Source organism: Engystomops pustulosus, chromosome 2 (assembly GCF_040894005.1).
Source record: "Engystomops pustulosus chromosome 2, aEngPut4.maternal, whole genome shotgun sequence".
Classification (NCBI taxonomy): domain Eukaryota; kingdom Metazoa; phylum Chordata; class Amphibia; order Anura; family Leptodactylidae; genus Engystomops; species Engystomops pustulosus.
Window position 1 is genome coordinate 154,280,888 of NC_092412.1, and position 17,554 is coordinate 154,298,441.

General features: G+C 42.0%; 1 protein-coding gene across 2 annotated transcripts in view; it reads right to left on the bottom strand.

Annotated features, from left to right (window-relative positions):
• The window catches only part of LOC140118732 (mediator of RNA polymerase II transcription subunit 18), a 67,657-nt gene extending 50,328 nt beyond the window's left edge, over positions 1-17,329 (bottom strand). Inside the window, exons 1-3 of one of the 2 annotated variants that reach the window (XM_072137002.1) lie at positions 17,159-17,297; positions 15,978-16,062; positions 11,793-14,462 (exon numbers count right to left, since the gene is read on the bottom strand). In XM_072137002.1, the coding sequence (XP_071993103.1) occupies positions 13,909-14,462; positions 15,978-16,050 (627 nt within the window). In that variant the 5' untranslated portion in view covers positions 16,051-16,062; positions 17,159-17,297 and the 3' untranslated portion in view covers positions 11,793-13,908. Of the gene's footprint in view, positions 1-11,792; positions 14,463-15,977; positions 16,063-17,158 lie in introns of those variants that run through there. The other variant, XM_072136996.1, reaches the window with a different exon arrangement.
• Positions 17,330-17,554: the final 225 nt, after the last annotated feature.

Here is a 17,554-nt window from a genome sequence, read left to right on the forward strand (position 1 = left end):
GCAGTGATGGTGAACCTTTTAGAAACCGAGTGCCCAAACTATAACCGAAATCCACTTATTTACCATGAAGTGCCAACATTGCATTTTAAGCAGTAACTTATTGCTATCTGCTCTTCAACATCTATCAATCGTATCGGCCCCTTGATGCCACTCATACAGTTAAAAGAAGGAGGGCAAATTCAGACTCTCATTGTAGCTTCTCACCAGGGTCTCTCTGTACAGTAAGAATGTAGGGTCCAGTTGGATGACCTACAAAGATACTGCAGTTCTATCAATACTTTCTCACTTTTACCACAGTTCCAAACAGGCAATGAAGTGTCGTTTTAAAATAGCACTGAGAGCAATATCTCTTAAATTGCCTGGGACCGCAGGAAGATTTGGTGAATTTGACCCCAAGACAAAGCTCACCAAACAGGACCAAAGGCCTGAGTGCCCACAGAAATGGCTCCGAGTGCCACCTCTGGCACCCGTGCCATAGGTTCGCCACCACTGGTCTAAACCTTTAGGGTGGTAGGGTATAGGGACAGGCCTCATCCCAATCACATATGCGTTTTTTTGTGAAACTCAAGTGATCAGTAACCAGAACCCGGTGTCTTTCATTGTTTTAATGCAAGTTACCAGGTTATGGTTATCAGTCACATGTGTTTCCATACAAAACCTTATACACCACCCCTGCCGATGCATGGGGTAGGTAGGTGTTGCGAAAGTGTCCCTCTCCATGTCAGGAGCTGTCTGCTCCATCTAGTATGGAAACTTGGTAATTGCAGCTATAAGATTCTGCCTGGGAGCTCATGAGTTAAATGCTGTATCCAATTGTATGCTCTGTACGAAGAAGAAGAAGGAGTAAGCTGGTTGGACAAGTGCTTGCTACTTAACAAGGGGAGGTTATAAAACCCCCTGTGGGTGGGACCACATGGTCAGTCGTCAGTAGTAAGTCTGCTGTGAGAGTAGAGAAGAGAGGAGTCTCAGGCAAGCAGCCTAACACCTTGGCCAGTCAGGAGACTAGGCCCAGAACAGAGGTCCACATCAGGACTCTGTTCCATCCCTATCAGCCCAGCCTGAAGCTACTTTACTGAACTTCCAGCTGAAACTTTGCTGTTGTTTAGGCTGTTACCTGTTTCAATAAAGAAATGTAAGTTATTCTTCACCAATGTGCCTCTAAGTGATCCCTGGTTCCGGTTGTATACCACCAAGGGAGCCTCCATCTTCCATCACCAGGGATTCCTTTTACACATCAGGGTTGCCCCAGAGAAAAACCTACTCTGTCAGCCTCATCCTCCATTTTCTTGCACACACCACCTGCTGGAGACCTGCCAGGCTATGGATAAGGCCTCCATTCCTTATAACAAGCCTGTGGTCATCGCTGGCCACAAGCCCGCATTGCCAGCCACTCTGGTATTCAGGACAGCGGCTTCCTCCAGCCACCCGAAAAATGGTCAGGCCCTGGTGGGAGGATGTTGCATAAGCTGGTTGGACAAGTGCTTGCTACCTCACAAGGGGAGGTTATAAAACCCCTTGTGGCTGGAAGCACATGGTCAGAGTATTCCAGAATCTAGTACAGCGTGCAGCTCAGTCAGAGGTGTCCCAGACCAGGAAGCAGAGGTGTCACAGGCAAGCTGCCTGAAAACTGGGCCAGTCAGGAGACTAGGCCCTGAGAACAAAGATCCACCATCAGGACTCCATTCCTATCAGAAGAGCAGGAAGAAATTGATCCAGGCTGTGAGCACACCTTCCTGAGGACTTGAACACCGATCAGTCATATCCATCCAGCTGACGTTTTGCTGCTGTTAAGGCCATTGCCTGTTCCAATAAAGATAAAGTTATATTTCATCAACGTGCCTCTGAGTGATCCCTGGATCCGGCTGTACACCATCACAGTAACCCCATCCTTAATCCCAATGGATCCCTATTTATACACCAGAGTTGCCTGAGGCCTCCGCTCCAGATATCAAGCACCATGATCACCGCTCTGCACAAGGCTGCACCTGCCAGCCACCCATAAAGGTCAGGCCCTGGTGGGGGATACGCAATTGGACCAAAGTCTGCCCCTGTACCCTTGTGCTGTGTTTGTAAACGCAGCACTAGCGGTACGTGTGACCGCCCCCTTAGACGCCTGTGAGGACTGTAATAGGTAGTGGGTTCATTGGTATTCTTTCTACTCCCTGTTCAAAAGAGAAGAGAGCAGAGACTGCATATTTACTTATGGGCATTGGTCATTTGTTCCTGGAACTGTAGATCTGAGGGTGCTGTCACATGTTCGCATGTTGGTTCTGTTTTGTAATGCACTAAGGGTGTTTTCAGACGTTCCTTATTTCAGATGCAGTTTTTGTTGTCCAAACCACGAGTGGAGTAAAATAAAGAGGAGTAGCAACTTTTATCAATGATATGTTCCCACAACCTTATGATCCAAACTAAAAAACAATGGAAGGAGGAACAACTGTCCTAATACAGCAGATCAGCTTTCATTACTAACCTGACAACAAGTATATAAGTATATGGTTTGGAAGCAGTTACACCTAAAAGTTTGCTTACCGTCCTTCCTAGTCTGATACGAAAGACCATTATAAAGGACAGAATCCTATTAGAGATGCAATTAATAGGCTAAGGGTGCAGTCCAGTCACACATTGCAGTTAAAACTGCGTCGCAATCAGCTTTGAGGTGGTTTTAGGTGCAGTTTTGTTAACAGGTGAAACACATTTGTGGAACAGGTTTCCCCTTCAAAATTAAATTCACCTATTCAGTTCATGCCTTTCACCTGTTCACGTGACTGAACCCCTTAAAAATGTTGGTTTGGATAATATAAAGATAAACACCAGGAGGGCAGTTTAAATGGCATAACTTGTCTTCTCCTCAGTGCCTCCTCCCCTTCTCCCCACTCTTTGCCCTCTCCTCCCTCAGCTTCTCCCCTGCTCCCTCCCCCCGCTTACGTTGGATCATTGCTGCAAGCAATTTTTGTTTCAACTGCTCCCCACAGGACTCACCACATTCTGCTATAATGTCCCGCACGATGGTTATCAGCATATGTAGCATATTTATATAAAATCTACCATCAAAATCAAACATGATAAACCAAGGGCACAGGTGTAATCTAGCAGCAGCAGCTGCGCCTTCTCATTGTAACAGTCTGCGAAGCTACAGCTCTGAAGAGTTTCTGGATCCACCTGAGCCCTTCTGACTCATTAACATAATTTTAAAAGTAAATAAAAATGCTTTTTGTGTAATACACTCCCTGTTCTGCCACTGGGGTCAGCACAGCTCCCAGCTGCCAACAGACAGGTAAGAATTTTCTTATATATATTTTATTTTTGCAAATTAAGGGCATAAGGAGAGGGGGCATTATAAAGGGGATCAAAATGGAGGGGGAACTATATATGGGGGCATCATGGGAGCAGCGTAAGGAGAAGGCACATTACAAAAGAAGGGGGCACTATATATGGGGGCATTGTAAAAGAATGCAATGGAGGGGTCATTATATATGTGGGCATAACGGTACAGGCATAAGAAGAAGGAACATTTCAAATGGGGGCATATAGAGGAGGCACTATACATGGGGGTATAATGGAAAAAGCATAATGAGAGGGGGCATTATGAAAGAGGTATAATGGAGAGGACATTATAAAAGGGGGCATAATGAGAGGGGACATTGTGAATGGTGGTGTACAGTCATGGCCATAAGTTTTGAGAATGACACAAATATTATATTTTCACATGATCTGTTGCCCTCTGGTTTTTATGTGTGTTTGTCAGATGTTTTAATCACATACAAAAATACAAGTGCAATCATATTATCAGTAACAAAAGCTTTTATTGACAGTTAGAATGAGTTAGTGCAACAAGTCAATATTTGCAGTGTTGACCCTTCTTCTTCAGGACCTCTAATTCTCCCTGGAAGCTCAACTTCTGGACCAAATCCAGACTGATAGCAGTCCATTCTTGCACAATCAATGCTTGCATTTTGTCACAATTTGTTGGTTTTTGTTTGTCCACCTGTCTCTTGATGATTGACCACAAGTTCTCAATGGGATTAAGATCTGTGGAGTGTCCAGGCCATGGACCCAAAATCTCTATGTTTTGTTCCCTGAGCCATTTAATTATCACCTTTGCTTTATGGCAAGGTGCTCCATCATGCTGGAAAAGGCATTGTTGATCACCAAACTGATTTTGGACGGTTGGGAGAAGTTGCTCTTAGAGGACATTCTGGTACCATTCTTTATTCATGGATGTGTTTTTAGGCAAGACTGAGAGCCGATTCCCTCGGCTGAGAAGCAACCCCACACATGAATGGTTGCCGGATGCTTTACAGTTGGCATGAGACAAGACTGGTGGTATCGCTCACCTTGAATTCTCTGAACAAGCTGTTTACCAGATGTTCCAAACAATCGGAAAGGGGATTCATCAGAGAAAATGACTTTAACCCAGTCCTCAGCAGTCCACTCCCTGTACCTTTTGCAGAATGTCAGTCTGTTCCTGATGCCCTCCTTGACACCAGGCCTTGCTCCAAGAGTGCGTGCAGATGCACTCACACCTGCCTGCTGCCATTCCTGAGCAAGCTCTGCACTGCTGGTAGCCCGATACTGAAGCTGAAACACTTTTTAAGAGACAGTCCTGGCGGTTGCTGGTCCTTCTTGGGCACCCTGGAGCCTTTTTGGCAACAATGGAACCACTCTCATTGAATTCCTGATGCGATAGATTGTTGACTGAGGTGCAATCTTTCTAGCTGCGATACTCTTCCCTGTTAGGCCAGTTTTGTGCAGTGCAATGATGACTGCACATGTTTCTTTAAAGATAACCATGGTTAACAGAAGAGAAAAATGATGCCAAGCACCAGACTCCTTTTAAAGTGTCCAGTGTGGTGTGATTCTTACTTAATAATGACAGATTGATCTCCAGCCCTGTCCTCATCAACCCCATACCTGTGTTACTGGAGCAACCACTGAAACAATGTTAGCTGCTCCTTTTAAGGCAGGCCTGCAATGAAGTTGAAATGTGTTTTGTGGGAAAAAGTTAATTTTCTAGGCAAATATGGACTCTGCAATGAATTACTGTTAAGCTGATCACTCTTTATAACATTTTGGAGTATATGCAAATTGCCATTCTAAAACCTGATGCAGTAGACTTTGTAAAAATGAACATTTGTATCATTCTCAAAACTTTTGGCCATGACTGTAATGTGAGGGGGCATTAGGTATATTAGGTAAGTATATTAATCCAGCCCTCTCTAATCATGGTCATCAAAGTAATTGTTATATTCAATAAATAAATGTAGACATTTATGATATATATATATATATATATATATATATATATATATATATATATATATATATATTATTATCTGTGTATGAGCCAACATGTAAGCAGGCAGGCAATTTGAGATATATCCAATATAATTGTGTTTTGTGTTAATACATAGTATGTGTATAGGATGGGCTAATGAATACTATCTTTTTTAGGAATATGAATGTGGGGCACATATAACTGCATATTTTGTACCGATTCATATTTATATTGTGGATAACATAAAGATATGATGATCACAAAACGTGATTAATGTTCAAAGAAAATAGACAATGCAGTGAAAACATAGACCATCACTGTGAAAACAATATGAAATTGACAATAAATATTTACCCAATAACAAATATGCAGTCATTAGAAATATCCTCTCGTATAGTTTTTTATATCAGGAAATAAAATAATAATATTAAAACTATTTGGTCGTTATGACTTCTTTAACCTCACAATGACCAAGCATGGTGCGGATTTAAAATTTTCACCAGCAGAGTAAGTTCCCCAACTACTGTAGTGCAAGCCTCATTCAAAGCTGTGGAACATTTAGTCCAGGGCTACAGGAGGAGTAAGGGGCACAACCCCCCCCTCCTCCTTCCCCATAGGCCACAGTCCCCCAATAAGGCACATTTCCCCCCTTCCCTGTAAAGCACCCCCCCCTTCTTTACCCTTATGGCACAATCCCCCCCCCTCTTTCCCCATAAGGCACATCCCCCCCCCCCCTTTAACCCATAAGGCACACTCTACCCCCCCTTCCCCATAAGACACACTCACCATCTCCTTCACCCTTTAGACACATCCACCCTTCCCCATAAGGCACAATTCCCCTTTCCTTCCCCATAAGGCACATCATGATGTGCGCATGCTTCAGAGCCGTCGCATACAGTGCGGAGCGCTGCTTCTGGGGAATGAGGAAAGGTAAGTTTTGGATCCTGCTTTTATCCTGCTCTCCCGAGGAGCGCAGCATAGAGACAGAATAGTACACGAGCCGGATGGTGATCATTTGTACCAGTGTCTTAAAGCAACACTGGTACAATTGATCCAGGCGTTCATTTTTTTTTTTTCGGCGCCCCAATGGGCGCCTCCAGCACCCCGACACTTGCCCAGATAAGCCGGGTGCTGGCGCCGGGCCTGCCTTAGATCAATACTATGTATAGTATATGTGCCGAGAGCACAGACAGATTACAGAAGTCGTTAAACTGAAAAACAGAGGTGTGATAATTGAATATTGGTGTTTGCCGGATAACAGACGGGAGGAGAATACAGGATGGATTTGTAATGAGAGTTGACATTTCATGCAGTTAGCTAGTATGATAGGCTTACCAAAAGAGATGGGTTTTAAGAGAACGTTTAAAACTTTGGAGGTTGGGTATTAGTCTGAGAATCTGGGGAAGGGCATTCCAGAGAATTGGTGCAACTTGGGAGAAGTGCATGAGAGAAGAGAGATAGGGAGGTGCAGCATTATTCAGAGCTTTGTGGATGAGGGTTATTATTTGAAAGTGAATATGGAAGGAGACAGGCAGCCAGTGCAGTGATTGGCACAAACTAGAGGCATCTGTTTACTGTTTGTATCAGTGTAATCCCTTTCAGAGACCTTCTGACTCATTAGCATAATTGTAAAAGCCTCCTGATAAATCCGGCAGCAAGCTGTAGCACTAGACAATTGCAATATTTCCTGCGCCAGTTCCTGTCTATAACAAGTTTTATGGTAGTCAGCTGACAAAGGACTGCTGTACAGTGGGAAAGGAAAGTATTCAGACCCCTCCAAATTCATCACTCCCTAGTCTGAGGAGACCAAACTCAGACTACGAGCACAGTTACGTCTTATAGAGTAACACACCAGGGGCGTAACTGCAGACTTCAGCATGGGCCACCCCTTCTGCATAACGTTTAGTCAGACCTACACTTTTATACACATACACACATCTATTCACTCATACAGTTATACTCTTATACATAAAGTATATACAATCTCATACAGTATAAAGACACAGTGGCCCACATTTATTAAAGTGTTGCGGCAGTTTTTATTTTTGAATGACTTAGCACTGAAAAGTACATGCAAACTGCTTGCACATGTATTTATATAGTGTCTGCGCCACAAAATTCTGAATCGGAAGTAAGAGTTCTCCCTCTCACCCAGCCAAACCAGTTCCCTAGGCTGTACTGAGGAGACCCAATCAGGTTGAAACAGTGCTGTCTACAGTTTGGAGTCTGTTCCTTCTGGAATAGATATACTGGTTTGGTTTTAATCCCGTATCATGTCATAAGGCCTCTTTTAGGTCATGCTTGATGTCAAGGGAGCTGCTTTACAAGGTAACTAAAAGAGGCGTAGTTTTACTTATCCAGTCCTGAAAAACCTTGCATAATTTCCACAAAATTCTACACATAAATGGACTTTCTGGTGTAGATTTGGACCCTTCACCACATTTATTACCATGAATCAACAGAATTGTGTTGAACGCTTTATTTTAAAATTACAGCAAAAAAATAAAAAGTTGTTGAGTTGCGGTAATAAATGTGGTACACGGTTCGACCCGTTATGTTCAGAATTTTCTATCGTGTCACGCAGAGCAGCCACAACACAATACTGGTGCAGACACTATAAATACGTGTACAAGCAGAACTACTCTATTTGCCCATGGCAACCAATCAGAGCTCAGCTTTTCCCCACAGCTGTTTATGAGCTCTGATTGGTTTTCATCGGCAACTAGAACAGTTTTATGACTAAATCACTGCTTGTACACTTGTTTTCAGGCATACAAACTGTGAAAAATGTGGCCCATACTGCGTATACATGCATACAGTATATACACAAATACATCATATACACACAAATAAGCATATACATATCATAAGCACACATACAGCATAGCATACACATACAAATGCATATAAAGACACACACACACACATCTAAGGATACAAGGTACTTACATTTTCAGGCGAGGTTTGGCTGCAGATTTTTCTTTGAACTGTCGGCCACTGATTGAGCGGATGAGGAGGGAGGATCTTTTTTTTTTTTATAAAAGCGTCATCATATTCCTTAACACTTCACAAATCATAGGGATCATATGAAAATAAAATAAGACATTACAGAGTACAGACAGACATAAGGAACAATAGACGTGAGGGCGAGCCTATAAGGATGTGGGGGTGACATAAGAGCTTGTATAATGGTCCAGAATAAAATAACTTATAAATCGACTGGTTTGTCCATTGCGGGCATTGTCACCTCTGAATTTAGCAGTGAGGGGATCATTGGAGACTTCAGAAAGCAGTTGCAGTAGAGTGTGAAAAACAGATTGTAGAGAGTCAAAGAGGGAGTAAACCGAGAGATAGTCGAGAATAGGCCAGGCGTTCCAAGAGTTTGGAGATGAAAGGGACATTCAGTACTGCTTAAATTGGGAATAGTGAAGTATCTTTTAGGGTGATGGCACACGTGGCGTTTTGAACCCGTTTTTGGGCCGTTTTAAGCTGTCCGTTGAAAACCACATGCGGTTTTTGTAAACGCATGCGTTTTTGACAGGTTTTACAAATTATCTTTTTTAAAACTGGTCAAAAACTGATGCATTTTTAACGCATGCATTTTTTAACGGACAGCTTAATATGGCCCAAAAACGGGTTAAAAAACCACATGTGCCACCACCCTTAGCTTGGTAGCTAACAATATAGACTTCCCTCTAAAGACCGCTTTATGAGCCTCCCATAGAATAGCATCTCATGGTACAGAGGGAGTATTATCTTTAAAATAATTGGTTAGAACACGAATCAATTAATCACAATAGAGAGGGGATTTGAGAAGTGTCTCATTTAATGTGGGGCATATCTAAATGGAGGTCAAGGGATATTGGCGCATGGTTGGCCGAAGTGATAGGTACAGTAGTTGCAGAGGCTAGAACCTGCAGAACTGGAACGTTTCCCAGAAAGTAGTCTATGTGAATAGAATGTATATTGTCTGTCAGGATGGTTTATCCACCTTCCACAAGTCATATAGTGTGTTACTGGACTAGTCTATGGAACCATAAGGCCAGTGATTGGACCATCTGGGGGAAGAGGGCCTTTTTGGTTTTTGTGCTCCTATTTTTGCGCCTCAACCTTCAATAAACTGTGTACAGCGGATTGTACTTCATAGTGTCATTATTTTATATTACATGCCATGTACTGGGAGGGAGCTGGGGAAAAAATTCCAAATGTTGGGAAACAAAAAAAAAAAAAACCCCAAAAGAACGCATTTGCACCGTTTTCTTGTGGGCTGTTTGCATTATTTGGTTTGTTAGAATCACTGTAATACTAAATTTATGGCCACTAGTTTTTCTTTACCTAGAATTTTTATTATGACGAGAAAAAAAAACCTAAGTCTATTCAGTAGGACTATCAGCTGTATATCCACATGACTTCTGCACAATACAACTGATTGCCCCAGCCCCATTTATAAGGCAAGAAATCCCAGTTAATAAACCTGACAGGGCACATCTGTGATGTGAAAACCTTTTTTTGGTGATTACCTCTTGGAGCTCATCAAGAGAATGGCAAGAGTGTGCAAAGCAGTATTTAACCCCTTAGCGATCTGCATCTACAACTGAAAAGAACAACTCTTTTCGCAAAAAATAAGCCCTCAACCAGATCTGACAACAGAAAAATACAAAGTTATGGCCCTGAAAAGTTGTCAGTAGTAAAAACAATGGGATTTTCTCCAATATTGGTTTTGCTCAGTAAAATTGAGCATAGATAAGAAAAACTATATAAATGAGGTATCACCGCAATCGTAGTGAACCAGAGAATAAAGATAAAATATTATTTTTATGTTACGGTGAGCGGGAGGAAAAAAGTGCTAAAAATCCAAAATAAAAATTGATGATTTTGTTTTTGTCCCCTTGAAATAGTTAATAAAATCTCATGAATAAGCTATAGACCCTCAAAATTAATTACCTATACATTGTATCTCATCCCGTAAATAATAAGCCCTCATGTTCACATTAACAAAAATAACATTTATAGCCTGTACATTGTGATAATACATATCTGTTGTGAATGGCACTGCTTCGATCCTATGCCCGGCCGTGCGCCCAAACAGCAGTTTACCATCACATATGGGGTATCAGTACACTCGGGAGAAATTGGGCATCAAACATTGCAGAGCGTTTCATCATTTAATTTATTATGAAACTGTTTTGCCCTAAATTAATGTATTTTCCAAAAAAATTCTAAAGTTTCTAAATCGCAGGTCCATATTGTTTTAAACCTAGTGAAACAGGGTTAATAGACTCAATAGAAATTGTGTTACACTGGGGTGTCGGCTATTAGTCACAGCCGGCACCCCATGTTTCCCGATACCGGTTTGGCTCAGATCTTGAGCTGAACCGGCATCAGCTCTGCGTCAGATATATCATCCGATCGCTTGTTCAAGCCTTTACACTCCAAAACACTTGCATGCTCAGTTACTTACACCCGGGTTCTGCCAGGAAGGCAGAACCCAGCGAGAAGAGGAGCTGGAAGCCTCGGGTCACTTGCCGGACCGGGGGGCAGCTGCAGGAGAGATCGGATCCCCCGGTAAGTGCACCGAAGGGGGGTCCGATCCACGGTTAGGACACTTACAAGCTGCGGTCATGCCGACACCGGCACTTTCATTACACGATGTCCCAAAATCTTCTTCTGACGTGCCGCTGTAGAAAGGCGTGGTGTCAGAAGAAGTACCCTTAATGACCGCCGTAGAATCCCGATACGGTGGTCATTAAGGGGTTAAAGGCAAATTGTAAAAAATAATGATGTATTGGTGCATTTTGTACAACACTTAATTGGTGAACTACAACTAAGGTTAACCTTAGTTAAATTTTCAACAATAGGAGATACTGACCCCAAAATGGTAACACTGGAACACATGACCCCAATAAGGAAAAAGCAAAAACTTTATAGCCTACAAAAGGGGCCAAACTAAAATCCTGGCAGCTGCAGGGCGCTCCTTCCCTTCTGCGCCTCGCTGTGCGCCCATAAAACAAGTAACGACCACATGTGGGGGGGTCTCTGTACTCGGGAGAAATTGCAGAACAAATTGTAAGGCTGGTGCCACACGTAACACTTTGTCTGCGTTTGCAAACAAAGCCGCACCCACCTGGGCGGGCCGCTGGCCGATCGCATCGACGTTTCTATGGAAACGCCTGCGATCGGGAACGAGCCGCCGGTGTTTTGCATTAAATTAACGCAAAACACCGGCGGCTCGTTCCCAATCGCAGGCATTTCCATAGAAACGCCAATGCGATGGGCCCTGTGGGTGCAGCTTTGTCTGCGCTTGCAAGCAGACAAAGCGTTACGTGTGGCACCAGCCTAAGATGGCTTTTCTCTTTTGGAAATGTGTAAATTTTAGGGCTAAATGAACATAGAACTGTCAAAATTTGACAATTCTAAAATTTCACCTCCATTTTGAGTCAATTGCTATGAAGATATCAAGGGGTTAGCAATCTTCTTAAAAGCAGTTTCTGATAGTTTTGGGGTGCTGATTTGAAAATTAGTTGATTATATAGGGGGGTGGGGGTTGTGATGTTAAATATGTAAAATTTCATTCAAAACTTTACTTATCCTCAAAATAGTCAATTCTGAAAATCCGGAATATCCAATTTGTAAGCCACGTGACATCAAAATAAATTATCCAGACATTTCAAAAATGATGAAAATTTAAAATAGACATTTTATTCAGCAACTTATTTAGGTGGTAAATCTATCTGCCTGAAAACGCAATGATTACTAAAATGGCAAATTTTTCAGAAAATTCATCACTTTTTCTTTTTTTGTAAATAAACGCAAAACTCATCAACCAAAATTTACCACTAAAATGAAGTACAACATGTGGGGAAAAAACAATCTCAGAATCGCTTTGATAAGTAATAGCGTTCAAAAGTTATAACCATATAAAGCAACGCAGGTCAGAATCCAAAAAATTGGGCTGAGCCTTAACGGGGTTATACAGCCGTTCTATCCAAAAATCAAAAAGCATTGCATCCCTTTTTTATGTTCCCTTCTTTAATACACCCATGTTTTTCAATTTCCCGGTTATTATAATTCATTTTTAATACATATTTTACCTTTTATTGCTGGTGGCATGAAATGATGTCTAAAGATGGCCGCCGCGCTCCGCATGATAATATTAGTTCCCAGGATACCACACTCCCAAGGAGCACTTTTGTGCACGCCCACATCACACGCTCTTCTTCAATTGGCTGCGCAGCAGGCAGGGACAGCGTGCACGCACACACGCTGGCGAGTGCGAGCAGCATACACTGCAGCGAGAGCCTTCTACACATGCGCAGCTGAAGACGCTGGTCGTTACCTTAGAGATCAGTAAGTGTAAACAGCTATGGTTTGGCAAACTAACAATTACATTATCTTACAAATAATGAATTATTCGTAATAACTGTAAATTGGTGATTGCCAAATCTTTCTTTATTGCACCTTGTGGCTAGCAATGTCCGTGGCCATACAACCCTTTTAAGCTACAAAATGGCTGCGTCCTTAAGGGGTTAAAGCAAAAGGTGGTTACTTTGAAGAACCTAGAGTATATTTTCAATTGTTTCACTTTTGTCATGCATAAAATTCCACGTATGTTAATTCATAGTTTTGATGCCTTTGGTGTGAATCTACAATTTTTATAGTCAGGAAAAAAAAAAAAAAAAAAAGTCGTTGAAAGAGAAGGTCTGTCCAAACTTTTTGTCTGTACTGCAGATGTGTAATGTATACACACACACACACACACACACACTATTTCTTTGTGGTGTAGATTACTTATTTTTTACTATGAACTCCAGTGCACTGTGCGGTCAGCTCTGTGTCTTCCCTGCCTTGCTCTTCACTGGATCTCTGTACAAGCAGAAACACTGTTTCTATATCCTGATTGGCTGAGCTGTGTGTGCACGTTCACGTGAATGCCCTCAGTGCACTGGCCTCGCTACCCTAAGGGTGATGCCACACATGGCGTTTTGAACCCGTTTTTGGTCCGTTTTTCAGCAGTCCGTCCAAAAACAAATCCGTTTTTTTTTTTTTTTAAAAGCATTTGTGTTTGACCAGTTTTAATTAAGATAATTGGTAAAACCTGTCAAAAAACGCCACGTTCTGCTAAAAAACGAATCAAAAAAGGGTTCAAAACACCATGTGTGGCATCACCCTTAACTGATGTCACAACCAGGAAATGCTGATATTACAGATAGCCTCATATCTATTAGCCCTATATCTCAGGCTTGGAAGAAGCCAGAAGCATGATACAGGTATCGTTGGAATGGTTGACAAAGACTCAAATGTGCAAAAACTATTTTGTGTCAAGTAACTTTACATTTACTCTTTAACTTATATATAAATATATTTCATATAAATCCCAAATTTAATGTTCATATAACATGAGAATGAGGATCCAAACAGAAAGAAAAAATACCATCATGGAAAAATCAAGAATATTTCTTCAAGAAATATTTGAAAAATGGAACAATTCTTGTACTTCTGAAGTCTTGTAGTTTGTAATAAATCTTAAAATTTGGGGAAGTGGCAGAATAGGGTACCCAACATTTAGAAGAAACCCACCCATGTGTGGGATTGTGGCTTCTATTGTACGAGTTAGGCGTAAAAGCTTCTTTTCACATCAGTCGTTTTGGGTCAATTTTTTCTAGCTGCACCAGAGGTCTGAGCTGTTCAGCAAAACTTCTGACTTCATCAGCGACACTGTCCTGACCAGCAGGTGCCACTACACTAAGCTCTACCAAGTATGAAAGAGACAGTGGCTCAGCACCTTCGGCTGTGCCGGCCACCAAAACACGAAACACTTTATAGACAGCAATTTTCATAACGCCTTTGCGGAACAAGTGTCCTTTTGCGATAAATTCATGATCCATGCGAAAGCCCATCTCCTGTAGAAATTCAGGTAGGACTTCTGATGTAGCAATATCAACACAGTTCCTAACCAATGCGTGGCGGCTTCTGTCTCCCGCCTCTGGCTGGCCAAGATAACGAAGATGCCATGGTGCTCCTGGACGGTCAAGTGGTCGACGGGCACGGAGAACGAAGGGGCTTGCTTGCTGGCCTTTTAGCAAGTATACACTTTCATGATCAGCAAATGTCTCAGGTTCCATGTTATCACATAATCCACGTAAGCGGTGAAGGAGGCCCTCTAGTCCTTGGTCAAGTATACTGCCTAAACATAAAAATAGGAGAATTATTTTGATAAAATAAGGGATAACAGGTTAAACTTAGATTGTGTTCACACTTGCAGAAACTAACAAACCTACGGTAAGTCTGTATGGCCGCAGAAACAGTGTCTGCTTCAGGCAACAACTTGTGTGCAGCAGCATGCCGCAGATAAATCCCTACTGATCCAATATTATACCAAATCAAGATTTTTACATCCTTTAAAAAAGGGGTTGATCCTCTGATTCTGGGACAGTTACAATATTTTCTCTAGTCCCCACTGCTACCAAGAAATGATTTGTGTTAGTAGAGAGCTTAACAAGAGTGTCACATCATTATACATCACACCATTATATGGGCTGTCAGTCAAGCACTGGGGGTGTGGCTGTACCTCACACATGAATAAGCTGGACAGCAGAATATGATCATTTGCATAAAGCTTTAGGACCTGAATGTGTAAGTTTACAGGCATGCAGAGTGACAATGAAGGGATATAGGAAATGCTTTTTAATGGTAGTTTATGAAAATATGTTAAGTTTTAGGGGTTAATTTGCATGACACGTTCTCTTTAAATATATTATACACAGAATAAATTTGAGGAAGTACAGAAAGGTCCTCTGCATAAAACTGATCATTAATATGATTGTCCTGTGGAACAAGGCATGTCAGCGGGGTCCACGACTTTCAGCAAGGATGGGAAACAGAGGACCACTGCAATAAAGTACACTTAATTTTTTTGCCCAATTCTGCCACAGAAGGATTTTCAGGGATTCCTGGTAAACTAATTGCACACCAAAATAACTGGAGTAGAAATAATATATACAGCTGCTCAGACAGCGTGTGGAACATTACTGCTCAGCTCAGGCAGAAGTGGTCACAACAAAACCGAGCCAGGGAGCCATGTGAGAGGTGCATTGATAAGTCACTGGGGAAATAAGCTTTATTACGTTACTAACTTACATTTGAAAAACAACACTGACAAAACTTTTAAAAGAAATCTACCATCTGGGTGGTGGGCAAGACATGTTCTGGTCACTGTAAAAACCTATACATATGCAGCACTGATTGGCTCTGCGTTTAAAGTGTTTTTAAAATTTACAGTGATGTCAATGGGAATTTTAAGTGATACATTAAACCTCAGCACATTCCTTTTTTTAATGGAGGTAAGGAAGGGGGGGTTTAAATGGTAGTGTGGACTTAGCCTAACATGTTGTGATGATAACACTGATAACAGAGCTGTATGAATCCATTCACAACATAGCATTCTGGGTTAAAACAGTCTTGAAATAACAGAGAAAATGTTTGTTTATATTCAAAATATATTATATATATTATATATAAGTATAGTGGGGTCACGCCACTTATTTTGTTCATAAATGCGACCTCCTTACAAAGAATAAACACCTCCAGTGGATCATCTTTCCCCAGCTGGAGTATGCGTAGTACTGTGAAAAATTAGGTCATAAATAAAGGCATAGGCTTTATTCTCCCTGAGCTTTTCATCTTGTCACAGTAACACTACCTTGTAGCAGATACTCCATCATGTTAATGGTTCCTCCTGACACAGGCATGGTGGTCACAGGAGGCGCCTCCATTGCAGAAATACTCTAAGGAACAAATAGTTTACAATAAGTAAAACATTTTCACTGCATCTTAATTACATCCTTTCAGACTATACACTGTCACAAATACTATTCAGTCTCCATTCACAAACCTAACCATCCCATTTCTCTGCCATGTGACAAAGCCTCAAACATAAACCCTCACTCCTTTATAGATAGTCTTCAGAATAACAGCTCAACCGCTTGAAATGTGCATTATGTAAATTTGGTTCTGAACATTTTGGAGCTTCACAAATACATGGCAAGAAAGTGGTCACACGTGACATTTGCATTGTATTTAGAAATGCAATGCAAGTGCCCAGGGGAGAGGATTGTCCCAATCGCATCTGCGTTTCCAGTGAAATGCATGCGATCCACATTAAACACCCAGTGTTTTGCATGTAAATAATGTGCCTATCACATGTATTTCACTGGAAACACAGGGTGCGGTCCCACTGTGCATTCTTGGTCCGTTCCTGCAGGTTTACCATGTGTTTGGCTGGTTTTAATCCATATTTCTTTATTTCTGGAAGTGTAAGCAAAGTGTGCCATGTAAGAGTGCCACCCTCCATATGTATCTTATTTATTATTGAACACAGAATGTTATTTATCATGCACACTTTCTTCCATTGAAGCTGTCAGGACGATTTGGGAAATTAACCCACACCCTGTGGCTTAGCCTTCCAACTCACCCCATATTATCTTAGATAAAAAAATAAAAAAAAATATGTATACTAACTCATCTTTAATGTGCTAGACCTGTGGAGAAAAGGCACAGAAGCTTCACTGTATGATCACACGAGTGCCAGGACCTGTGCACCACCAAAGTGATTATTGCCCAGATAGAGAGGATACAGGAGGATTGGACACTACACCACCGGTGCATAAGAACCTATTGATGGTTTCCTCCAAAATAATCCTTCCAGGTTCCCGTAGTAGGAAACACTTCTTATCTCCCTTATCTCTTTATAAGAGTATTCCCCGCATCCCTGCTACATAGAATCTTCTATAAGATGCAGTGCGTGTCCCTCAGTTGTGAGCAGTGCAGTCGGTACGGACAAGCAGTATGTACGGCACACGGGGAGGACAGAGCCGCGCTCACCTGTCAGGTCCCGGCACTGTTCCTCGCTATCCAGTTCTCCCTCTCGTTCTCTCTCGCTGCTTTCTCTGTGTCCTGCCGCTCTCTCAGTCTCACCCTCTGACATCACAGGAAGTCCTACCTGTCCGGGGCTGTCAGAACCGGAAGCTCACAATGAAGGACGCGCACGGCCTCACGGGAGTTGTAGTCCCTGTGTGTCCTAATATTAGTAGAGGTTCTTGTAGGATGCCCCGTCCTGGGTTTTTTCTACACCCACCAGAGTCCCTGGCGGTGTCACCTGTTATGCAATTGGGGAAGAGCTCTGAGTGCTGTACTAATAATTAGTCATCTAATTGTATTTATTGCCGATGACTGTGTTACAGATAAGTTGGAGCTAAAACCAAACCATACAATACATAC